Source organism: Arvicola amphibius, chromosome 3 (genome assembly GCF_903992535.2).
Source record: "Arvicola amphibius chromosome 3, mArvAmp1.2, whole genome shotgun sequence".
NCBI lineage: Eukaryota > Metazoa > Chordata > Mammalia > Rodentia > Cricetidae > Arvicola > Arvicola amphibius.
The window spans coordinates 47,361,842-47,380,283 of record NC_052049.1 but is presented as its reverse complement, the minus strand read 5'-3'; the positions used below and the strand labels follow the sequence as shown (position 1 = coordinate 47,380,283).

General features: G+C 42.3%; 1 protein-coding gene across 7 annotated transcripts in view; it reads right to left on the bottom strand.

The window, feature by feature from the left end:
- Positions 1-18,442, bottom strand: part of LOC119808869 (general transcription factor IIH subunit 2) — a 101,621-nt gene that overhangs the window by 34,974 nt on the left and 48,205 nt on the right. For 6 of the 7 annotated variants that reach the window (XM_038321367.1, XM_038321371.2, XM_038321373.2 and 3 more), the window contains 6 exons: positions 12,114-12,681; positions 11,187-11,286; positions 7,701-7,782; positions 6,838-6,889; positions 5,023-5,142; positions 3,661-3,760 (listed from right to left, as the gene is read on the bottom strand). In XM_038321367.1, the coding sequence (XP_038177295.1) occupies positions 3,661-3,760; positions 5,023-5,142; positions 6,838-6,889; positions 7,701-7,782; positions 11,187-11,286; positions 12,114-12,681 (1,022 nt within the window). Of the gene's footprint in view, positions 1-3,660; positions 3,761-5,022; positions 5,143-6,837; positions 6,890-7,700; positions 7,783-11,186; positions 11,287-12,113; positions 12,682-18,442 lie in introns of those variants that run through there. The other variant, XM_038321374.1, reaches the window with a different exon arrangement.

Sequence of the window (18,442 nt, the reverse complement as noted above, 5' to 3'; positions counted from 1 at the left end):
TGACAAAATTCAACACCCCTTTATATAAAGGTCTTGGAGAGATTAGGGATACAAGGATCATATCTAAATATAATAAAAGCAATATACAGCAAGCCAACAGTTAACATCAAGTCAAGTGGAGAGAAACTCAAAGCCATTTCACTAAAATCAGGAACAAGACAAGGCTGTCCACTCTCTCCATATCTCTTCAATATAGTGTTTGAAGTTCTAGCAATACCAATAAAGACAACATAAGGAGATCGAGGGGATTTGAATTGGAAAGAAAGAAGTCAAACTTTCATTATTTGCAGATGATATAATAGTGTACATAAGTGACCACAAACACTCTACCAGAGAACTCCTACAGCTGATAAATACCTTCAGTGATGTGGCAGGATACAAGATCAACTAAAAAAAAATCAGTAGCCCTCCTATACGCAAAGGAAAAAGAAGCGGAGTGGGAAATCAGAGAAACATCACCTTTCACGATAGCCACAAATAGCATAAAGTATCTTGGGGTAACTCTAACCAAGAAAGTGAAAGACATTTTGACAAGAATTTTAAGTCCTTGAAGAAAGAAATTGAAGAGGATACCATAAAATGGAAGGATCTCCCATGGTCTTGAATTGGTAGGATCAACATAGTAAAAATGGCAATTCTACCAAAGGCAATCTATAGATTCAATGCAATCCCCATCAAAATCCCAACAAAATTCTTCACAGACATTGAGAGAACAATAATCAACTTTATTTTGGAAAAACAAAAACCTAGGATAGCCAAAACAATCCTATACAACAAAGGAACTTCTGGAGGCATTACTATCCCTGACATCAAACTCTATTACAGAGCTACAGTAATGAAAACAGCTTGGTATTGGCATAAAAACAGAGACATTGACCAATGGAATCAAATTGAAGACCCAGATATTAATCCACAAACCTATGAACACCTCATTTTTGACAAAGAAGCTAAAATTATACAATGAAAGAAAGAAAGCATCTTTAACAAATGGTGCTGGCATAACTAGATGTCAACCTGTAGAAGAACGAAAATAGATCCATATCTATCACCATGCACAAAACTCAAGTCCAGATGGACTAAAGACCTCAATATAAATCAGACCACACTGAGCCTGATAGAAGAGAAAGTGAGAAGTAGCCTGCAATACATGGGCACGGGAGACCACTTCCTACATATAACCCCAGTAGCACAGACAATAAGAGCAACAATGAATAAATGGGACCTCCTGAAACTAAGAAGCTTCTGTAAAGCAAAGGACATAGTTATTAAGAGAAAAAGGCAACCTACTGAATGGGAGATCTTCACCAACCCCACATCAGACAAAGGTATGACCTCCAAAATATATAAAGAACTCAAAAAACTAGACATTAAAATTCTAAATAGCCCAATTAAAAAATGGGGTACTGAACTGAACAGAGAATTCTCAACAGAAGAATTTCAAATGGCCAAAAGATACTTAAGGACATGTTCAGCTTCCTTAGTGATCACGAAAATGCAAATCAAAACAACTTTTAGATACCATTTTACACCTGTCAGAATGGCTAAAATCAAAAACACCAATGATAGCTTATGCTGGAGAGGATGTGGAGTAAGGGAAACACTCATCCATTGCTGGTGGAAATGCAAACTTGTGCAACCACTTTGGAAATTGGTGTGGTGGTTTCTCGGGAAATTGGGAGTCAACCTACCTCAGGATCCAGCAATACCACTCTTGGGAATATACCAAAGAGATGCCCAATCATACTACAAAAGCATTTGTTCAACTATGTTCATAGCAGCATTATTTGTAATAGCCAGAACCTGGAAACAACCTAGATGCCCCTCAATCAATGGAAGAATAGAAAGTGTGGCACATCTACACATTAGAGTACCACTCAGTGGTTAAAAAAAAATGACATCTTGAATTTTGCATGCTAATGGATGAAAATAGAAAACACTATCCTGAGTGAGATAACCCAGACTCAAAAATATGAATATGTTCTGTACTCACTCATTAGTGGATTCTATCCATAAACAAAGGACATTGAGCCTATAGTTTGCAATCCTAGAGTGAGGAAAATGATAGAGGACTTTCATTGGTTAATTAATAAGAAACTGCTTGGCCCAATAGGTCAGAACATAGGTGGGTGGAGTAGACAGAACAGGATACTGGGAGTGAGGCAGACGCTTCAGGCAGTCATGATAGGCAGTCACCATGCCTCTCCTCTCCAAGATGGACACAGGCTAAGATCTCTCCTGGTAAGTGACCACTTTGTGGTGCTACATGGATTACTAAATATGGGTTAATTAGCCAATAAGAGGCTGAAACTAATGGGCCAGGCAGTGTTTAAAAGAATAGTTTCTGTGTAATTATTTCGGGTGTAAAGCTAGCCAGGTGGCGAGACACAGCCCTGCCGCTCCATCTACACTAGAGAAGCTAAGTAATAAGGTGAACCCATAGAAAAACATATATAGATCCTCCTGGAAACTAGAAGCAGACAATATTGCCAGGCAAAAGTTGGGAGCATGGGGGTGGGAGTAGAGTAGAGGGAAAGGGAAAGGGGGAGAGAGAAGGGGGAAGGGGAGGGTTGGGGAGAACTTGGGGAGTGGGATGCTTGAGACGGAGGAAGGGTGGATATGAGAGCAGGGAAGAAGATATCTTAATTAAGGGAGCCATTTTGGGGTTGGCAAGAGGCTTGGCTCTAGAGGGGTTCCCAGGAGTCCATGGGAATGACCCCAGCTAGGACGCTGGGCAGTGGAGGAGAGGGTTCCCTGAACTGGCCTTGTCCCATAGTCAGACTGATGACTATCATAAATATCACCATAGAACCTTCGTCCGGCAACAGATGGCAATAGAGACAGAGACCCACATCGGAGCACTGGACTGCGCTCCCAAGGTCCAGTTGAAGAGCAGAAGGAGGGAGAATATGACCAAGGAAGTCAGGACCATGAGGGGTTGGTCTACCCACTGAGACAGTGTGCCTGAGCTAATGGGAGCTCACCAAATCCAGCTGGGCTGGGACTGAATGAGCATGGGATCAAACTGGACCCTTTGAATGTAGCTGACAATTGGGGCAGACTGAAGAGCCAATGATAATGATAATGGCATTGGGATTTGTCTCTACTGTATGTACTGGCTTTTTAGGATCCTATTCTATTTGGATGCACACCTTCCTAAGCCTGGATGGAGGGGGGAGGGCCTTGGACTTCCCTCCTTCCCTTAGGTACCCTTAGTAATGGAGGGGGAGGAGGGAGGGGAAGTGGGGGAATGGGGAGGGGGAGTGGGGGAATGGGAGGGAAGCAAGAGGAGGGGAAGAAGTGGAAATTTTGATTTGGTATTATTTGTAAAATAATAAAAAAATAATCTGCTGAGAAAAAAAAAGCTAGTTCCAGGACAGGCTCCAAAGCAGCACAGAGAAACCCTGTCTTGAAAAACCAAAACAAACAAACAAACAAACAAAAACAACATATATATTGACCCAGTAAAAACCAAGTCTAACTATGAGAGGAAAGCTAGACAGGGAAGATGTCATGGGAGGAAAGAGATGAAGATAAAGTATGTGTCCTTCATAGTGGGAACCGGTGGAGTGGGCAGGAATTATGCAGATAAAGCAGGTTTGAGAGCAATGACGAAATAACTGCTGAAGTACACTCAAAGTTTAGGGAATTCATCTTGCTCACTTGGGATAAGACCTTGTGTGATCTTCTAATGGGTTATCACCTTCCTCCCATTTCCACATATATACGCCACAGGAGAAACATTGGACAGTGTCCCTTATGCCTAGAAGTAAGAAAATGTGGTCAGTGTTACTCCAACACATGTGTATCAATTCACATGCAGATAATAACTCAAGGTCTTGAGAGTAAAACCCTATTTGCATCCCCAATTGAATTGTGTGGCAAAGTCATGCATGGGTCATTAGAGACAACAGTTCAAAAGGGACTCTCGGTCCTCCAATGGGGTGGCCAGCAACAGTCACTGAATGCTCCTGTGCACTCTGTATTTTGACCATCTCAGCCCTGTCATTCTAAGACATTTTCAAAGAACAGAAGCTCCATGGGAGTAGAGATTTCTGTCTGATTTGGACAATGATGACACGGTGGACTCTCACAGACAGGCAATCAATAAGCATTTGCTTAAGAATGAATGAGAAAGAATACACATGAGGATCAGAGGTGGAGAAACACAGGAGCAAGTTTAGGGGCTCTCTGTGAGATCGTGAAGAATTACTTGTCTCTTCCCACGTTATTGCCAGGTCTATTTCACTAAAAATAGGAGCACATTGCCCACAAGACCTGATGAAGGCTGGCGAGAGGAGACGCAATAAAGAAGGGACAAAGGGTTAAGACTGTGAGGTAAAAAGACCATCCATGCCAGTGGAATACATCTGTTAGGTAAAGTGTCTCCACAATCCACATTCTGAACTGCTCTGACAATGATACAGTATTATGTTACCACAGTGACAGAGCTACACAAAACTCCATCTCAACTTAGGAGTGTACCTGGTCAGAAAAACACTGGCAATATAACCAGGGAGGGCATTGTATCTTTTCCTTCCTCTCCTACTACTTTAGGCAGTGACCCAGCTGAGGGGAATGAGTTTCATATATTACCAAGTGGAGTTTCTGAGGGGCAGCAGCCAAAGAGAGATGAGGAACTTGTGGAAGATCCTTCATAGGTTGATACTAAGGAAATGAACATACACCACACTCACAAACACACATAAGAAAAAGAAATGTAAGCACAATTCTCTTGCACCAATTTCTGGAAACTTCTGGGGTATTGAGGTCATGATACAAGGAAAAGAAGGGTGTATATACAAAAAGTCATTATAATTATCCCAAACAGACTACAGCGCTCACTGTCAGCCCAGACCTCAGGCTTCAAGTTTGGAGACTGAGCACCAAGGGACCTGTGGGAAACTGAAGGTCTTATGAGACAGCCAAGGGATCTGTGAGGAAGGAATGAGAGTAGAGACTGCTGAGTGGAGGAAAATGCAAAACCTGGACCAGAGCATCTGATGGACACTAATACTGACTCACCTGTGTAGAAAAGACCTGCTCTGACCAGATCTTCAACAGCCACAGGTGATTCTTGGGGCCAGTCCTTAAAAGTGTCCAGCCTTAGCTCTTCATTAGCAAAGACACTGTCATTGCAGTAAGCTTGGAAGTTGTGGGGAGAAAGAAAAAACAGACCAGCATTTGAAAAGTTCAAGTTAGCTGTGTGTGTAGGTGGAAGGATCTGATGTACTGTGCTTGCATCAAAATAACTGAGAATGGTTAGAAAAGCACAAAAGAATAAAAGATACAATCCAAGAATAATTAAGAAAAATATTTTTACAGTCTAGATGTCTTTATTTTATTTTACTTTTTACTTCTATCAAACCATGGAATAATAGGGAATAGCTCCCTAGTACCACGATGTGTGTTCTCTGGGAGGAGCAGGCTAGCACTTCAGTTTCTCTTTTGCTTCCTTCCTCTGATCATTTTCCATCACTCATTTCAAGAAGCATATTCAGCTCTTAGTTTCTCTCTCCTCTTCCTCCTCCACCTCCCCACCACTGACAGGTGTATGTATGTGTATGGGTTCCATGTGTGTACAGGTACCTGTATGTGTGTGGGTACATGTGCATTGTGGGCACATACAAGTGGAGACCAGAAGACAATGTTCACTGTTATTTTTCAATACTCCCCGCCTCTTTTTGAGAAAGCCCCTCATTTGCCTTGAACTCACTAAGCCAACTAGGTTGTCCGGCTATGGATGTCTAAGGATGGACATGTCTGCCTCCCAGTGCTGAGATCATAAGCCCATACTGCCACACGTAGCTTTTTCACATGGATTCTGGAGACAGAGCTCAAGTCTTTGTTCTCTAAAGACCTTTGGTACTCCCAACCCTTATTAGTTTGTTTGTGGTTTTTGAAAACAGGGTCTTACTATCTAGCTTTGGCTAGCCTGGAACTCAATATGTAGACCAGGCTGGCCTTGAGCACACAGAAATGTGCCTGTCTCTGCCTCCTACATGCTGGGATTAAGTGTGTGCCCTTACTAGCTCTTAAAATGCTCAATACATATATTCTTTTGGCAAAAAAAAAAAAAAAACCTGCCCTTTGGGTCAACCAGATATGGCTGGACTTAGCTGCTCTTTTCTTCCTCTTGGACGTGGGTCAACCAGATATGTCCTGACTGAACTTTGTTTCTTAATATATAGGTCAACCACTTAGTTGCCTTTTTACTGAACATGGAGGTTGACCAGTTGACTCTGTGGAGATTGACCAGCTGGCCTCTTAAATTTTTCTTCTTTAATAAGAACAGGGATGGTGATACAATTTATTGAAATTTTATTTTAAAATTTTAAAAATTTTCTTATTTAAATAAGAATGGGGTATGCAGTATAATTTATTTTTTCTTTTACTGATTTTTTAATATATACTAATACTGTATACAGGTCAACCTATAGTTGGTTGTCTTTTATTGAACACAGAGGTTGACCAGTTGGCTCTGTAGATTTTTTTTCTTTTTTTTCTTTTTTTTTTTCTTTCTTTCTTTCTTTCTTCCTTTCTTTCTTTCTTTCTTTCTTTATTTATTTATTTATTTATTTTGGTTTTTCGAGACAGGGTTTCCCTGTAGTTTCTAGAGCCTGTCCTGGAACTAGCTCTTGTAGACCAGGCTGGCCTCGAACTCAGAGATCCACCTGCCTCTGCCTCCCGAGTGCTGGGATTAAAGGCGTGCACCACCACCGCCTGGCCACATGAAAAAAATTTAAAGGAGAAAATGAGCCAACTAAAAAATGAGAGAGTACACAAAAAAAATAAGAAAAAAGAAAGAAGCAAAGCTTTTGAATGTGCCTAAGGTTTTACCTGACACCATAGGTAATTCTCTTCTGACCCAGGAATTCAGAAAATGTTCTCCCTGAGGGAAAGAAATTCAGGTTACTGACTGATTTATTTATAAAATATACATCTGTCTGTGAGCTGCAACAGAAGGACTCCCCTCCCCCCAAGCACTAAAGCAACGTTTCACTAGAGCAGCAGAAGTGTTGGCAAAGCAGATCTTTAGTTTGATTTCTATTGATCTGGGGAATTTTATGCAGTACAGACCAGCAGCGAATGCTTACCTGTGCAAATGGGAGCTTTCTCAGGGTCACTCTCACCAGACATGCAGCTCAGCAACAGAACTGCAGTCACTCACAGAGATGCATTTGACTTAGGGGGAACTGAGCCACAGGAAGGACGCTCCCCTCAGAGGGACCTTTCCAACTGAGCAACTCTCCCTCAGAGAAAACTGTGCCCAGACTTTCAGCCCTGCTCTCTGCAGACACAGCCTCTGGGTCATCAGCCATTACATTCTCCTTTGGCTTCTGTTTGAGCTAAGTTTCCCACTGCTTGTCACTAGGAAGTCCCTACTAGTTTAGAACCTAGACAACCAGAAGCAGGAGCCAGCTCTGAGAGTCCTGCTTTCACCAGGTACTAGGACAGAAGACTGGGTCGGGCATCCAGGCAGAAGCAGCAGAAGGAAGGGAGGGCAGTGGGCTCAATCAGAGAGAAGGATGGAGAAAGCAGCAGAAGCCACCCAAAGTCAGCCTGAAAAACCACGTCTACATGGTTGCAGCTGAGCAAGACTTTTGCGTCTGCGGATGAGATGCAGGAGCATGAAATCTATGAAAAAATAAAACTCCTCAATGAATCCACACCAGTGGGAAGAGTTTGCTGCTGTGAATTACCGTAACATGGACAAACCCCTCATAGCTTTTATTATACTGGGCAATTTCCTCCGAGGATTTCTTACTTCGAAGAAATTCACACCTATAATTAAAATACATCCCAATAAATAGAGGTGTTCTCAAGCACAATGAGCATTTGATAAAACCTATCAAACCACTGGACTTTATACATCAGTAAAACTGTTAAACAAAAAAACCTTGCCCCAATAGTAGGCACAAGTCCTGCCCAGGTCCAAACCAGGACTGAGAGGGGATGTAGACACAGAGTCCAATTCTTAACCAAGAAGCTGTCTGCAAATGATGGCTGCTGATGACGGGAAATGGCTTTCCTCCAGTGGCGTGTCACTGGGTATAACAACCACACTCCAGGACAGGACAGGCCCAGGAAGAGTCGGCCAACACAAAATAAACTCCATATTATTTTTATGGGCATTCCTTTCATTTGGGGGTTTTGTTTGGTTGTCTTACTAGCTATTTATTTATTTTGGTTTCCATGTGTATGTGTGTGTGTGTGTGTGTGTGTGTGTGTCTGTGTGTGTGTCTGTGTGTGTCTGTATGTCTGTGTCTGTGTTGAAACACAGAAAACATAAAGCTGGCTGAGCAGTGAGGGGTGAAGTGGGGAAGATCTGGGAAGAGCTGGAGGGGTGACGGGGGTATAATCAAAATATATTGTGTTAGAAAATTCACTCCAAACTTTTCTCATGAGAAGCACCATTGTTTTTTATTTATATTAGTGACATCACATGTGGTTATTTACAACTGAATCTTCAGATTACTTCTGTTTTTATTTTATGATGAGGTGTCCCTGTGTGGCCCAGGCTAATGATAACCTCCTGGCCTGAAGCCATCTTCAGCCTCAGGGGCGGCTTCAGCTGTAAGCATACACCACAGCACTGTGTCATCTTCTTAACACAAAGGTGTAAAAAAAAAGCATCAGAAAGACTGGAACAGAGACAGAGTGGGGAGAAGTTGGCCTTTCTGATGGGATAAGCCTAGTTCCCATGGCAGGTCAGTCTCTAATAGTAAAGAGAAAATACGAAAATTCGTTGTACCATATTTCACCCACCAAACAAAAAGATCATGATAATTTTTTGAAGTAACAGATATGATGGAGGATTCTCATTGGCTAATAAACAAACTGCCTTGGCTTTTTGATAGGGCAAAATTTAGATAGGTGGAGTAGACAGAACAGGAAAAAGGAAGTGAGGTAGATGGCTCAGACAATTGCCCTGCCTCACCTCTCTGAGCAGACCGCCATGCCTCTCCTTAGGGAGAGAGATGCAATGAAGCCAGCCACCAGGTCAGACGTGCTGAATCTTTCCCGGTAAGACACCATTCGTGGTGTTACAAAGTTTATTAGATATGGGTTAGTCAAGATGTGAGTAAGAGGCTGAAAATAATGGGCCAGGCAGTGTTTAAAAGAATACAATTTGTGTGTTGTTATTTCGGGTATAAAGCTAGCCGTGCAGGAGCCAGGTGGCCCGGAGCCAGGTGGCAGGAACGCGGCCTGCAGCTCCTTACTACACAGATATTTGACTTTTTACAAAGCATATTGGACAGCTTCCTGCAAGACATTCCTTTTCCATAAAAACTAAGCTACTTTGAAAATTAAACAGTATTCCTCTAACTGACACTAACTGTAGTGTTGAGCTACGGGCTGCATTCTCGCTTGGCTCCCGGTTGCCTGGCTAGCTTATGCCCCGAAATAACAACACACAAACTGTATTCATTTAAACACTGCCTGGCCCATTAGTTCCAGCTTCTTATTGTCTAATTCTCACATCTTGATTAACCCATTTCTAATAATCTGTGTAGCACCACAAAGTGGTGTCTACTGGGAAAGATTCAGCATGTCTGACCTGGTGGCTGGCTCCATCACATCTGACCCAGAGAGGAGAGGCATGGCAATTGCCCGAGGCATCTGCCTCACTCCCAGCATCCTGTTCTGTCTACTCCACCCACCTATGTTCTAACCTATCAGGCCAAGCAGTTTCTTTATTAATTAACCAATGAAACAGCAGATAGATAGAAACACTCCTACATCAACTAATGTTTCTTTCTGATGGTGTGGTAAGGAGTGGGCTGAGAGCTCTTTCATCAATGGGATGGTGAAATGCCCTGGTCCCTTCTAATCGCATGAGAAGATGAACTCAATCACATGACTCAAAAGGTCTCCATTCAATGTCTGTGGCGGCCAGGGATTCTGGCTCCACTTCTCACCCTTTCCATGCATTGTTCTGGGCCTAAAAGCAGCCCATGTAGCACACAGCACCTGGGGTGGACTACAGTGGGCTGAGGTTCTTGGTCCTTTTAGAAATATTATAATAAGTCAACTTGCTTTTAAAACATTTCGTCTTTTAGCAGAGGGTGGCTTTGAACTCCTAATTCTCCAGTTTCCACCTTCCTAGAGCTGGGATTACAAGTGTGAGCCACTGCATCCAGCAAGCATTTTCATTCAGTACATATTCTGCGGTATGTGAAACTGCTTACAATGCTTTAAACATTTCTACTTTCTTTCATTTATGCGCCCTTTCCACCCCTGTATAGAGTAACTTACTTATTAGTTAAGGTAAATCCAGGAAGTACTGCTTGACAAGACATTATCTTAGTATTTGGAATAAACAATCATGGTGAGGTGACTGGAGAGATGGCTCAGAGATTAAGAGAACTAATTACTCTTCCAGAGGTCCTGAGTTCAATTCCCAGCAACCACATGGTGGCTCACAACCATCCATAATGAGATCTGGTGCCCTCTTCTGGCATGAAGGCAGACATGCAGGCAGAATACTATATATACAATAAATAAATAAATAAACAAACAAATATAAAATTTAAAGTATACAGAGGAGAAAGATAAAATTTAAAATGGCAGGTGTGCAATTATAAAAAACAATCATGGTGACCTAGAGTTTGACTCCCTGGTAAACACGCCAAGGTGAAGAAGTATGGTCACACATAACTTTAACCCTAGCCTTGCAATAGCAGAGACAGGCAGGTCCTAGGGGATCACTTGCCAGCTAGTTTAGCCAATCTATGAGCTCAGTTCAATGATTCTGTCTCAAGCACGGTACAGAGTGAGAGGGAAGACAGGCTAGGTCAACCTGTGGTCCATATATGCGCCCACACTTACACTGTACACACATGAAACAAATCAAACCAAAAAATGCTTTAAAATGAAAGAGAAATAAATTGAGAGTAGGGGTTGATACAGGGTTTCTCTGTGTAAAAGCCTTGGCTGTCTTGGAACTCACTCTGTATACCTGGCAGGCCTCAAAGTCACAGAGACCCACTTATAAATTCATGTGATTCAAACTTATCATTGTGACCAGCTCTTCCTTGCCTGAAAAATTCTGGGTGATCCTATACTGAACAAGAGAAAGATCAGAACTCAAGGGACTACTCCAACAATGTAGCTCTTTGTCTCTAATTTTATTTTGCTCTTTTAAAAAATTGAAGATTTTAATCATAAAATATTTATTCACTTACTTGGGGAACCACTTGGCATGCTCCTTCCAAGGATCGTCTCCTTCTTCCCAGTTTCCCAAGCATCCAGCGCAGGAGAAACACTGCACAGTGTCCCTTTTACCTACAATGCAGTGACATGTTCTGACTGGCCAGCAATGGCACCAGAGGGTCTTAGAGATGATCACATTGTACCGAAACAAGATGGACTCCGTATGACCTCTCAGGCTGAATCTACATCCAGAACCCCACTGCTGTAAATGACCCCCTCTGAACATTGGCCCTCTACCCTCTAGCCATGGTCTTCTCACACAGGCACATGCACATGCTAGCTAAGGAGGCTAGCACCGAGCTACACCCTCAAGCCACGGCAATATTTTCTAATGTCCACATTTAAAGAAAAGTAACCTTTTATTTTATACATATATGGTGGAGGAGGTCCTTCTGTTTGTATGTTGCTTTCATTGATTAATTAATAAAAAAAAAACTGCTTGGCCTGATAGGGCAGAACTTAGGCAGAGAAGAACTGAATGCTGGGAAAAAGAGAGCAGAGTGAGAGCCGCCACGGAGCTGCCAGGTCAGACACGCTGAACCTTTCCCGGTAAGCCACGACCTCGTGGTGAGCACAGATTAATAGAAATGGGTTAAATCAAGATGTGAGAGTTAGCCAATAAGAGACTAGAGGTAATCAGCCAAGCAGTAATTTAATTAATAAAATTTCTGTGTGATTATTTTGGGGGTTACGCTAGCTGGTTGGCCGGGAAGAACAAGCAACCCGCTTCTCCTTCAACACATATAGAGCAAGCTAGTGATTCTATACTAGTTGTTGAATTTTAATAAAATAGGTTTATAGCTGATACAACAGTTAACAATTGACAAATATTGCAAATAAAACCATGAAACTGAACTTTAAATTTTACTGAAACACCTCAAAAAATGGAGTCCATTTACCTGTAAAGATGAAGCCAGCTGCTGAGAGTACACGTGGGGATGTCCCATGGGCATAGAACGGCCAGTTCTCAAAGGACTCCAGTCTGGCCTCCTCTTCTTGGTACCTTGCTTTGCCGCCCCTCAGCTTCTCTGGACTCTTCACCCTTACGTCATACTTGCCAATGTTCCCAACATCTCTGCCCAAAAGGAACGCGCATCCTGGACGCCATCTCTTGTGGTTTTCTATGGGAGTTTTCCTTAGGCTGGTACCAAGGAGGATTAAGCTACAGCAGAAGCACTGAACCCCAAGTTTCACCCCAGTATGGTAAAACCCAGCAGCTGCCATCTCCTGTGGCGTCCATGATCTGAATGTGTCATAGGTCACGAAAGTCTTTAATCGTTTGGCTTCACTGCGCATCTGTGGGTTAAAACCTTTCTTCATTGTCGTCCGTAACTTATGCTCTTCTTCTTCTTGACTCCTTACAAGCTGACCCACATCCATACCGAGAAGAGCAGAGAGCTCAGGGAGAAAATTATAATCAAACTCAGAAACTCGCTCCTCAGCGGCCTCCCGGTGAGCGGCCATTTTCTAAAAGGAAAAGGAAAGCAGATGGTGATGACAAGGATGGTTTTTCGTATAAAAAGCTTGAATTCAGGGTGCAAGGGGAGGCTCGGTGGGTAAAGACACTTGTAGTCAATCCCTGGACCCACATGGTGGAAGGAGAACTGACTCCCACAGGTTGTTCTCTGACCTCCATCCACACGGACACGGCCATACACATACTCTTGTCCCTGCCCCACACAACCAAATGAAAGTAATAAAATATTTAAACACAGATCATGTTCTCAGCTTTTAAAGAAGGCAGAATATATTGAAGAAATACCTGGATTGTCAAGACGAAAGGAAAGTTGTTTGGGAAATTATAATACATCAGCATTCATCTGTTTACTCAAGAAATAATCGCTGTCTACTTGTGTGCTATGCAAGTGGGCCAGACCATGAGGACAAGCAATGGACAAGACAAATAGACTTGGTTCCATTTATAAAGGCTTCCTTTTATTTTTCGCTTGCTATTTTGAAATAGAATCATGTCGTGTACCCCATGCCAGCCTAGAACTTGAGCAGGCATTATAGGATATTGTTTAGCCATAGACCCTGTTAGGTTTAGGTTATGCACGTTTTTCTCTTGCAATAACCTATATATACTACACACACCCCTCCTTCAGACTCAAGCCTGGTGTGGGAAGTCCTATATATGTGTTGATTTTACTGGTTAATGAATAAAGAAGCTGCTTTCAGCCAATGGCTTAACAGAATATAGCCAGGCTGTAAAAAGATATATAGAGAAAAAAAGGCAGAATCGTGAGACACCATAGAGCCACCAGAGGAAAAAGATGCAAGCTGCTAGTTGGAACCTTGCCGGTAGGCCACCATCCTCGTGGAAAAATATAAAATAATAGAAATGGGTTAACCAAAGATAAAAGAGCTAGCTAGCAATATGCTTAAGTGATTGGCCAAGCAGTGACTAAGCAGCCGGGTACAACACCAGCCTGCACTGAACTTCTCTCATCTCTGAAGCACTCCTGGCAATAATCAAGTTTAGACAATCTCTAATCAAGTGTATCAACAATGTATTGGGAAGGAAGAATGAACAGGTTGATCTTGCCTGAACTGGTTTGGGGCATGTGCAAGGAAGTAAAACTGTCCTCAAGTAAACATTTATGTAAATTATGCTTAATTAGTATGCATAAGAAGAAAGTCAGATGCATTATGGGAAAGGACATGCTCAGGAACTAAAGGCTTGGTTAGTTTAAGCCTTTCAGCCAAAATAGAGAACTATTCTCACTACGGGTGACCAAACGTTTTCTTCAGCCCTATGAACGAAAGCCTCCAAACACGGATCAGGGCCCCTCAGCACTCTCGTCCTCACGGCCATTTGTCGATCTGACAGTGTATCCCTCTCTAAATCTGTAACATCACTTTGCTCTGGACAGTTATTTTGCTTCTTTTAAAAATCCATGAGCCTTCATTTCCAGTTGTTTGAATAAGAGGCCAAGAGCCTCTTGGAACACCCAACTCAGACCACCTTAGTTTACAGAATGCTGTACAGGTTTGCATCACCAAGACCAATGCCAAACGTTAATTATGAAATCATTTTTGTGACATGGGCATATATTTACAATGCATGTTAGAAAAAAATATATACATAATTCCATAGGCTGGTACAGACAATTTCATAAAGTTACTCAGTTCTTTGAAACTGTTGTGTTGTGAGCAGTTTTCAGGATTCGTGCTCTCCATCTAAACTCTGTTAAGTCCAAGAGGACCCCAAAATGATTATGTTAGCATCAACAGCCTAACCCAGGTAGGACTCTGGCCAGGTAAACAGAAGCTAAACTCAGCTTTCCTCAGGAATCTCAAAAGGCAAGTTTCTGTTTACCGGGAAACCACTACTTCCCTATCCACCTGCCCCCAACAGTCATCTCTCTGAGACAAAGACATCTAGTTCCTGATAACCCAAACAGCCTGCATGAACTCCCAGGCTGCTCTGGCCCACACCTCTCCTCTCATTACAACCTGTCCCCTTAAAATTGACAAGGCTTTCCCCATGCTGCTATTCTCTGCCCTCCAAGGGAATACCTAGCAGTTTGCTTTCCCAAATCAACTTTTCTTTCTCCCACGAGTGGTCCAGTTCTGATGTGGGAGGGTCTTCTGTTTTAATAAAGAAACTGCCTTGGCCAGCCCTTAGGTGGGTGGAGTAGACAGAACAGGAAGAAGGAAGTGAGGTAGATGGCTCAGTCAGATGCCACGCCTCTCCTAAATTAGTCAGACCACCGTGCCTCTCCTCAGGGAGACAGAGAGGCGATGAAGCTCCAGCCCAAGATGGACATATGCTAGAAACTTCCCGGTAAGACACCGCTCATGGTGTTACACAGATTATTAGATATGAGTTAATCAAGATGTGAGTAAGAGGCAGAAAATAATGGGCCAGGCAGTGTTTAAAAGAATACAGTTTCCGTGTAATTATTTTGGGGCATAAGCTAGCCGGCAGCCGGGATCCTGCCCGCCGAGCTCCTTGCTACAGAATGGCACCCAACGTGGATAACCAATGTGGATAACTGAATCCACAGAAAGCTTGAAAAAGCTTGGGAAAGAATAGAGTAAAGCATGGCTTCTTGGTAGCAGCAATTTCTCGGGTCTGAACGTGTGTTTTTCAGTTTTCAGCCGTAGCAGGGAAAAAGCTGTGCTGTTTTAAAATGCCAGATTTCTGGGCCATCCTGCCAGGGCAAACTCTGACTCTTTCAAGCAGGCAGTCCTGACTATGGAGCTTTTGATTGTTGTTTAACACTGTTGCAGCTTGCTTGCTGGCAGGGACCTTGAAACACCATAGAGTTGTGGCAATAAAAATGGCTACAGCGGTTCCTCTGCCATGAGGCTGGAAAGCTAAGGAATGGGATGGATCAAGCTGGCAAAGCCGCGGCTTGAATTCTACTCATATTGCTCAGTAATTTAAAGGCTCATATGGTCAGAAAAAGAGAGATACAGTAAAGAGAGATTGAAAAACAAAGAAAACTTCTAAATGATTTACACTGTGTTAAAAATATATGCATGCTAAAGGTTAAAGTTCTTAGGGTAAAAAAGAAAGAAAGAAAGTAGTTGGGTGTGATAGTACACACCTTTAATCACAACACTTGGGAGACAGAGATTGACCTCTGTGACTTCAAGGTGTGGTAGCACATGCCTTTAATCCCAATGCCTGGGAGGCAGAGACAGACAGATTTCTGAGAATTCAAGGACAGCCTGGTCTACAGAGTTATTCCAGGACAAAGATATACAGAGAACCTGTCTCAAAAAGTAAAAGTAAAAATAAACGAAACAGAGGTTAAAACAAAGCTGCACAAAGATGGAAAATATACGGAGAACCTTGATACTGTATGTTATTATGCTCTCTTTGGATTGTTTGAATGCTGAGGAAGGAACAACAGCTGCTAAAAGATATTTGTTTGTAAATGCTGCTGAACTAATCCAAGATAGATATTTTGAAAATACCTTGACTTCAGAATTTGGATCTAAGGATGTGATACTTTGGAAAAGAGATTCTTCTTTTATTTTTACAGAAAATGAGACCGTATGGATTGCTTCTATCCCAATATGGTATGATAGACCACAACCTCCTGAAAGGTTGCTGTGAACACCTTCAGAAAATTACTTCACCCAACTGATGACTGAGATGAACCTGGCACACAGGTTACACCATGAAAGATCTGATTAACAGCGTCCCCATTCAGCAGGAAGCAGTTGGAGAGAAATAACTGCGCCCATGTTCCAAAGATTGTTTATAAATGCTCTTTTACATTTAAAGGGGGAGATGATATAGATATAAATAAGTTGGATTGTTGTGAATCTTGGTTACTGATATTAATTTAAGGTCAATCTTGTTATATGTATTTCTGATCTTGATAAGGTATTGTGATTGTCTAGTTCATTTTAAAATGTAATGTATAATTAGGAAATATAGGTTGTTAATGGATAATCATCAATAATAGTCAAGCTTGTTGTCAAGTTAGTTAGATTTTCTAGATATATAGAGATATATTTCAGTTAGATAGGCATCCCTAAAATCTTTCAAAGACAGAATATTCCACTTAAATGTTTTAATAACTTAAGGCTTTTCATGACAATGAGACACGTCAGCTCCTGGCAGCACCAATCTACTTCAAGAGGAAGATGGGCATCGAAAAGGATCCTTATGAAGTTTGATAGCCACTTGGGTAAGAAACTGCTCTTGCCTGGACTGTTGGCATAAACTGGACACAAAGAACCCACAGAAAGAGGACTGATGAACTTGCCTAAAGGTGAGATGATCTTTCAGGGTTCCTCATACATGAAAGAGTCTGTGAGACATTGTGCAGGACACAGCAGATACTGACTGAACTACCTTTGGAATTTCCTGCATCATGGAAATGTCTGCTGGAAACTATGGGCCTGAAGGCTGAAGATGGATGCCCCAACGGTACAGAGGAACTTTGGGTGACTGTCTAGGCAGCAAGATGTCTCTGATTTCTAGAGTTTTAGAAGTAGCTTACTTCTTGTTCACCTAGGTAATATTGTGTTCTTCTGGAGTCTTTGAAGGAGTTGAAGAATAGATAGATAGTTGTAGTTTTCCTTAGTTATGATAAAAGACAAAGTAGATATAAATACTGTAACTGTAATTCTTACTTGATAACTGTTTTGTTATATGTAATTTTGCTGTTAAAGTTAAAGCCTTCTTTTTTGTTTAAACAGAAAAAGGGGAAATGATGTGGGAGGGTCTTCTGTTTTAATAAAGAAACTGCCTTGGCCAGCCCTTAGGTGGGTGGAGTAGACAGAACAGGAAGAAGGAAGTGAGGTAGATGGCTCAGTCAGATGCCACGCCTCTCCTAAGTTAGTCAGACCACCGTGCCTCTCCTCAGGGAGACAGAGAGGCGATGAAGCTCCAGCCCAAGATGGACATATGCTAGAAACTTCCCGGTAAGACACCGCTCATGGTGTTACACAGATTATTATATATGGGTTAATCAAGATGTGAGTAAGAGGCAGAAAATAATGGGCCAGGCAGTATTTAAAAGAATACAGTTTGTGTGATGTTATTTCAGGGTATAAGCTAGCCGGTGGCCGGGAGCTGGGCAGGATGAAAAGCAGGCCTGCCCGCAGCCTCCTCACTACACAGTTCGGTGGCTTCACTGCACCCTGGCTTACAAACTCCAGATGCCCCACTATTGCAGGCGAGGATCTGAGTCTGGTAGGCAGCCACTAGGATTCCAGGGCTCTTATACTACTTTACCATGGCTGTAGAGAGCACACGGAGAGTTACATGAAGGAGATAGTTTATTACAGGAGAGATTCTGACCAGCTAGGAATGATGTCAGGTATGATCATGACCCGGATCCAAGAGAAGAAAGGGATAGAGCTGCATGACATTTCACAAAATATTTGTACAGTATCTGCTTTTCCCAGTGTTCTTACAAAGCTAGCTCTTCTTGATCATGCTCCCTTGGTGGAATGAAGCCCAGGTGGGTAAGGGCTTCCAGTCCTTCACTGCTGGTACCTTTCATGTTAATCTTTGGTGTTACAAGGAGGCTGCTAGTTCATTTCCCGACCGCCCAGACTTCTGAAATAATCACACAGAAACTGTATTATTTAAATCACTGCTTGGCCCATTAGCTCTAGCTTCTTATTGGCTAACTCTTACATATTAATTTAACCCATTTCTAGGAATCTGTGTATCGCCACAAGGCCATGGCTTACCAGGTCAAGTTCTGGTGTCCGTCTCTGGCAGGGCTACATGACTTCTCTCTGACTCAGCCCT